At 39.8% G+C, this 7,903-nt stretch overlaps 1 protein-coding gene across 1 annotated transcript; it reads right to left on the bottom strand.

Annotated features, from left to right (window-relative positions):
- Positions 1 to 497: 497 nt before the first annotated feature.
- LOC123511543 (cyclin-dependent-like kinase 5) lies at positions 498 to 7,353 on the bottom strand. Its single transcript, XM_045267539.1, has 7 exons — positions 7,198 to 7,353; positions 5,486 to 5,574; positions 4,964 to 5,157; positions 4,360 to 4,447; positions 3,966 to 4,137; positions 3,275 to 3,486; positions 498 to 2,944 (listed from the first exon to the last, which is right to left on the bottom strand). The coding sequence occupies exons 1-7, from the start codon at positions 7,232 to 7,234 to the stop codon at positions 2,846 to 2,848; spliced, it is 891 nt and encodes a 296-aa protein (XP_045123474.1). The 5' UTR covers positions 7,235 to 7,353; the 3' UTR covers positions 498 to 2,845.
- Positions 7,354 to 7,903: the final 550 nt, after the last annotated feature.

Raw genomic sequence — 7,903 nt, 5'->3', positions numbered from 1 at the left:
ATGAAATGCTTACCATGATCCTATTCTTTATGACACAAGTGTTCACCATATGTTGCAACAACCACTTGCCAAGTTATAGTTGCATCTATATGCTGATTTGCACGTGCGCACGCGCGCACGCACACACACAATCAAGAGAGCCTAGTTCAAGTCCCGGCATGGCGAGGCAAATGTGTAGCCTCTGTTCACCTAGCAGTAAATAGGTACGGGATGTAACTCGAGGGGTTGTGGCCTCGCTTTCCCGGTGTGTGGAGTGTGTTGTGGTCTCGGTCCTACCCGAAGATCGGTCTATGAGGTCTGAGCTCGCTCCGTAATGGGGAAGACTGGCTGGATGACCAGCAGGCGACTGTGGTGAATTACACACACACACACACACACACACACACACACACACACACACACACACACACACACACACACACACACACACACACACACACACACACACACACACACACACACTCTTCTGACATTACCTGTTGTTAAGTTAAACTAAGTTTGAAAATCACCTAATTTATTATGGTTTAGTGGTGACCTCAGAAATGCAATCTAGTTCACCAACTCACCCACTCCTGCTGCAATTTGAACTGGAATGACTAGAATACACTGTATAGGTTGACCTGACTGAATCCCATATTTCACGTTGATATACAAGACTAGTCAAATACAGAAGGGAGGAGATAATTTGGCAACTGTATGAATAATGCACACACCTGCATAACTGCTGTGTGTCAGGTATGCAGTAAAACTTGTAAGGGCATCATTATGAGTGTGTTACCAAACAATACATTCCAAGGGATGCTTTGGGGAAGTGATCATAATATCAGCCAGTATATTTTAATTTATTATGCCACAAAAATGTTGAGCTGCCCATATTATACACCTCACCCTGACCATCTTCATGTCTGAACTCTTCCCGATACATGGAAAACTACTACTGTCTGCTAATATGTCACTTTCCCTGGCCTGTCTGAAATGTATTCTTGTATTGGCATCTCACTTGACTGCTGAGGATAAGATTGATGATTTGAAGCTAAATCAAATATACAGAAGCTTATTAGTAGATATGTCCATTACAGTGAGGTTTTACTGCATATACTTGCACGTTTCAGTCCGAGGCTCGCATTCCTCACAAAGTAAAACTAAACCATACATTTGACACACTGTGATGAGGGTTTGATATCTTTTGTTCATCAGTAAAGAACATAATAATTCCTAATTTGTACAAGGTACTATTCATTCATAAAAGATCCAACTATGATACTTCACCTGAAAAAAAAAGGACATTGATTTATTTGTACAGAATATTCATATGAACAATTTGTACAAAACTTGTTCCTACTCTTATATAACTTTCTTCTGAAGACTTGCAATCAAAGTTTCAAAAACTTCATTATCAACCATACCAGAAAATACAAAGATTTTGATTAATCTAAGAAATTCTGGACACATCTCATAATTCAATCCTATAAGAGTACAAAGTATATGAAACATTACCAGTATAAAACTAATACTTTTCCAATCTAATATAAACAAATCATAACATTCAAGTACAATAAGACCTGGTGGCTACTGTTTACAACAATTTAAAGATTTAAACATAATGACTTTAATATCATCAAACTTAACATTGAAGTACTCAGTGAGATTGAAGGGGGGGTGGGGGAATCGGCCTTTTAGTGGTGGGCACAGCTAACAGAAAAGTTTGCTTCACGTTCTCCAAAAACTGCCAATTCAAAATATGATCTCACTAATTCTTAACTACCAAAACCAGTAAAAATTCAATCGGAGCTAACAATGATTGTTAGCCTCTAATTGTTATTTTTATTTTTATTTTAAAAGCTTCAAAAGCTAAAATTTTAATATACTGGAACTTAGTTGTAAAATTTTTAAAAAAGGTAAGCATGTCAAGATCAGATGATGATTAAATTCAAATCTGAAATTATACACCAATGTACATTCAAGATATTTCACCATATCTGCCATGCCTTCTGTAAGAGGATGAAGTTGGTCTGGATTTGGGTAGTAACAGGTACTTGCAAGAAACAGGGGGACAAATAATTTAGCCAATGAAAAAAGATGCACAGAACAACTTCCACTGCAACCAATCACAGCCACCAGGACCATCCAAGCCTGGCCACCACTCACCAGACAGATTACTCACACCTCATAATTTTGTGTTGGCATACAATTAATTTTCAAGTGAAGTGTGTGACAATATCCCAAAATTGCAAAATAATAATGTGATATAAATAGACTGAAATAATCATGTTTAGTTTAGCATTGGCAAACAAAGTTAGTGCAACTAAATTCATTGGAACCTAAATGGTTTGGTAAATTTAAAAATATTATTGGTTAGTAGATGATAAGAATAGTGCCCACCACTGCTGAGTATACAAATATAGTACAAATAACTTTGATCAAAAGACTTAGAACACAATGAACACCTTGCAGCTTGTTCCTCACTCTTCAATACATAGAGAAAATTTACTAACAAAACTTGACATCCACATCCAAGAATTACTTTAAAAGGTAGGATTTCAAAGCTAGGCTTTCATGGCTTGTCTCTCCAGAAAGATGGACACCTGCAAATCATGAAGTGAGCACATCACCAGCTACCTCATCAACAGAAAAAAAAGTCTTAGGAACACCAGCAAGTCTTAACTTCAATTTCCTTAAATAATTCATGTGTGAACAAAAAAGAACAATCAAATCACAAAGACAAAAACAAAGCAGATCCAATACTTAATCTCCAAAGCTTTGGAGGATTACAGTATAATTTAACTCACATGCACACACACCGGCATGATACAAAACTTCCCTGTGGCAATGGTTTGCTTGGGGGTCACACATTTCTGATGGAAGGTGAGAGGTCAGAAAAGTAAGAGTGTGCCATGGCATCCTCCGCATTCATTCTTGCAGATGGGTTGCAGATGAGCAGCCTCTGTTAGATAGACAGGAACAAGAGGTGAGGTAATGTTGCATCATCAACCAAGCTGATGGTCTGCTGATGTCAGAGATCATTATTAACTCATTCCTGACCTAAACTGAACTCAGGTATATGAGAAAAGAGTGAGAGGAGAAAGAAAGGATAAAAGCATGCAAAAATTATTAAATGGGAAGCCTTCTGATGCAGCCATCCCCATGAAAACTTCTTACAGAACAGAAATCAGATACAGAATGATTAGATCCTTTAAATTTATCTTTGGCCCTACTCGTCAAAAATATGTGTGTGATTAGTGAGGGAAAGAAGTGGTGGGCTTGTCCACATTACCTGAAGAAGATCTCTGCCTTTACTGCTAAGCTTGGGGCAGACCTGAGCAAGGGTCATGGTAGGCTGGTACAAGGGGAAGGTTTTATAATCAGGCAGGGAAGTCATGCCCATCCAGGTGTCTTCTGTTGGAGTGCCGAGAAGCTTGAAGATACGCTTCACCTGATCATCCACGTCACTGCCAGGGAACAGTGGGCGGCCAGCATTGGCTAGTTCTGGGGAAGAAAGGAAGATGGGGATGGTGGTTTCTGAGGGAATGCTAGTAGTTATATCAGGGATGCTGAAATATTTTGGGTAGTTTGCTGAATTCCAACAAAATACACATATGACAAAACATAAGAGAGCATGAATTAAATTACAATATATTAAGTTAGCAATTTATGTTATTCTACATTAAAAAGATTCCTTGCAACAAATAAAAACTTATGATGGTCAGAGTCTCAAGTTTCATAAATGGATAAGATGGCTTAAGAAGAGAACACTGATTAAAGCATTGCCACTGAGGAGATGTGGATGAGAACCATTCCACTGGGATGGTGGTGAACTAACAGGATGCAGTGATGGATTGACAAATGGGAACTCAATTAAGGAGAGAGAGAGAGAGAGAGAGAGAGAGATGGATGCAAGGACAAAAATGGAAATACAGATACATGGATAGTGAACCAATAAAAACAACAATGAATTAAAGTTCTACCAGCAAATATGCAGCCGGCAGACCACATATCGATGGAGGTGTTGTAAAGTTTGGCGCCAAACAACACATCGGGCGGCCGGTACCATAACGTCACCACCTCAGCAGAGTAGCAGCGCACAGGAATGCCAAACGCCCGAGCCAAACCAAAGTCCGCTAGCTTGAGCTCTCCATTCTGTGATGCCAAAGATAAAAGAGGTTGGGAATGGATTAGGTAATTTAGGCTAAGACACATGCAAAAGTATCATTCCATGTGTAACTTCAAATTCCAAGCTATCCTTTCTTTACAAAGAGCATCAGTGCAGTGTTTGTGTGAGGCAAACACATGATCCTTGACATATGATGAGGCATGATGTGTGAGGTGGTGGTGGTGGTGGTGGAGGACCAGCTGTCTCACCTTGTTAATGAGGAGGTTCTGTGGCTTGAGATCCCGGTGCAGCACATTGCGGCTGTGGCAGAACTCCAGCCCACGCAGCAGCTGGAACCTGCAAGACATATTCTGGAATGATAGCCTTTACCTATTTTCCTGTTTTCAGGCAGTAAAACTTATGAAAACCAAGACTACTAATGTGTCATCCTATGGTTCCTTGTGTTGGGAAAGAAAGATATTTCATCCATGCTAGTGTCTTGGGCACATGCCACAACACATGGTCTATTGTAATGATATTAATCAATTAAACTGTAGGACTAAAATCAAGCCACAAAGTTTGAACAGACCATAATGGGACTGGACTGTTTTAACAGCTGACTATATGGGCTGCTGAGAAAGGCTGGTTTAATATTTTTTCTTTTCCAAGTTATTTTTCAGTATGAAAACATCCAAGTATGAAATGGAAACAAGAAATCTAGCTGAGGAGGCTCTGTGTCCTTTATTGTTATCTCTTTCAATATAGGAAAAACCTGATTCCTCTACCAAAGTTCAATAAATACTCATAATTTAAAACATGACTGTAACTCAGTGCTGCACGCAGGCAGAGTGCATCCAAACACACATCACTTACATGAAAGACTTCACAATGTCAGGGTCAATTTCTCCATTGAGACTGTCAAAGTACTTTTTCAGGTCTTGATCACAATGTTCAAACACTAGTGTGAGTTTCTTGTCTGAGTGCAGAACATCATGCAGCCTCACAATGTTCTTGTGCTTCAGCTCCTTCAGCAGACAGATCTCCCGCAGGGCTGATGAGGGCACACCCTGACAGCAACAATGGAGGAAGAATGAATATATAAATATTATGAACTTATAGTGAATTGGAGTAACTCATCTTGACATGATCCACATACATAATTACTGATATGATGGTAAACAAATGTCTGTTTCTCTCCTTGCAAACAAACTTTGAATCATTAAGATGTGCCTCGCCCTCTCTCCATCCACTGTGTCACTATCTAGTCAATTACCACAACATCCACTTCCCTTATATCTTTTATGGTTCTACAGCAATGATTGGGTCCCTTATACCTAGTACAGTACAAACACACACCTTTCAAAACCAAGCAACAGTCAAAGTACCACCACTCACTTCATCGTCGTCATCCAGCCGCACTCTCTTCAGCGCCACTATCTCCTGTGTCTCTCTGTTCTTGGCCTTGAAAACAGTGCCATATGTTCCTGTTGGGAAGTGAAAACAGCCGTTAATATGACACATACCAATGCATATTGAGTTTTCTCTGTTATATGTACAAACTCCAAAACACAGCTTTGATTCTAAACCACATCCCCTCACTAGGCTTTGTCTTTGTTGCCTGCTTTGGTCACATTACAGAAATGTGATCTGTCTTATGCTGCATCACAAATTCTAAGTCCAAGTTGATGAGGTTTGCTTGGAGGAATACAATCTCATGTGTGTATTAGTATGGTGGTTTCCAGTATGGAGCGACACATACTCTTGTATTTCTTTTGTTCAGCTAATGAGAGCTATTCTGTTAATGACATATACTCAAATGTCATTTACTTCTGGCCAATACATGAATTACTTTTAGCCAATCACCAGTTGTATATGTGGCAGCTGTGACAGTCAGCTGGCTAACTGCAAGGGTACCCAGTGTCACAATGGTAGCCAAATGTAAATGTAAACTAAGTACCAGGATTTATTGTGAAGTTTCAAAAGCAAGACAATTAAGAGCTGAATAATCAGTGGTAACGACATCCTTTGAGGAAGAACAAGAGGTCAGCCAACCATACCCTGAAACCCCCCTTTCCTATTAAGGTATACAGTCAGGTTGCATCAGTATATCCTTAAAGAGGTGACTACAGGTAAAAAGCCTTCTCAAGCAAAGTAAGTTAATGTTGTTCATGGAGGGTCCATAGGATTGAAACTCTCCCTGGTTAGGTTCTATAAAGTTATGTAGGTTAGGCTAGAAAGTTCCCATTTTCAAAATAATGCAACTAATCCTGAAACATTTTTCACAAATGTCAAATTTTGGCATAATTTGGCTTCCCCTGTGTTAAAACCCTGCTTTTCTATCAGATCCATAAGCTTGATGGGGGGATAAAGGAGAATAAGACTTCACTAGTTAGAGTTATGAGGCCAGAAGCCACAACCAGCAAGGTTACAGACTTCATAAGATTGGGATAACAGAGCAGAGGTATGGGGAGCAAACATTTTCAGTTTATTGAATATTTTTCAGGGATTATTTTTCCCAAAAACAGTGTTAGCCATAGACTTTTCCCAAATTTGATCTATTTTGGCCTACCAGGTCTCGATCATGCTTATCCAGAAGGGGGCGGTAAGTACATACCGAACAGCTAATGGTAAGGCAGTACCACCGTCTGATTAATACCCCACTGTCTTCACCTGTCACACTTGCATCTACTTTGTCCATGTGAAAATTTTATATATAAGGCAAGGCCACAGTATATCCTACCTTTTATGTAAGTTTTGTTATTGAATATGATACACACTTACTAGAAAGAGTCCCTGACTTTTTTAAGTATACCTGTCAGTAATAGGCTTGGTGACACCCTCGCCTCGTGACCTCCACCAACACACAGAGTTAAGGAGATAAGTCCAAGAGCGCTGCACGGTATTATGTACCAGGAAATATCAAGAGACAAAGCTAATTAACTCCTTACATGTTTCTACACCTGTTAGTGAATGGCTACATTATATCTGCCTGTCTTGTGCTACGTGACACTTGTGGCAGCCTCTTCTCGTGGCCGCAGTCAGCATACAGCCTTAGCGAGATAATACCAGGGACTCTTAGAGGTGTTATGTGGCAGGGAGTACCTTACCTTCACCAATTTTCTCCAGTTTCTCATATTTCTGCATTGTTCTCCCTGTCAGCCTCCGCCTCCCAGTCCCCCGGCCACTGTTTGTTTACATCTGCGCTGCCATGAGGTCACCTGAGACGCGCTTTCACAACCATGAATGACGCTATGAATCACAGTAACCATACTATAAAAAATGTTATTAGGCCTACACGTGATAGTTTATTAATTTCACACCTTCACCTATGCATGCCTGTCATCCCCATCCATATTTGATCGTAATTTCCCTAATATCTTTGTTCACTCTCCTAACTTCATGATTATATTGGTGATGGTTATGTGACTGAGAAAAAAAAAGAGAACAAAAACAAACAAGGAATGAAGAATAATGAGTAATAGATAAGATGTTGGAATAGAAAAAAAGCAACAGATAGTAGGTGAATTGTCCCGTTATTAAGACTGTACGTCGTGGAAAGGTAGAGTGAAGACGCAGAGCGATGGCAGCAACCAACGAGTCACTGGGTGCTTTGAATCGAATTGCTAGAGAGAGAGAGAGAGAGAGAGAGAGAGAGAGAGAGAGAGAGAGAATTGTTTCATTCACAACAATGTTTTTCTCCATTGATTAAACTTATCATGCATATACCAGGTACGGATAGAGCTCATTACTGCTTAGGCTCATGAAATATGTAGCTTATCATGTATCAGAGGTTCGTAATTAGCAACTAGGCAG

The sequence above is a fragment of the Portunus trituberculatus genome, chromosome 31 (genome assembly GCF_017591435.1).
Source record: "Portunus trituberculatus isolate SZX2019 chromosome 31, ASM1759143v1, whole genome shotgun sequence".
Lineage (NCBI taxonomy): Eukaryota > Metazoa > Arthropoda > Malacostraca > Decapoda > Portunidae > Portunus > Portunus trituberculatus.
The sequence above is the reverse complement of the archived record's forward strand: the minus strand, read 5'-3'. Positions and strand labels throughout refer to the sequence as shown.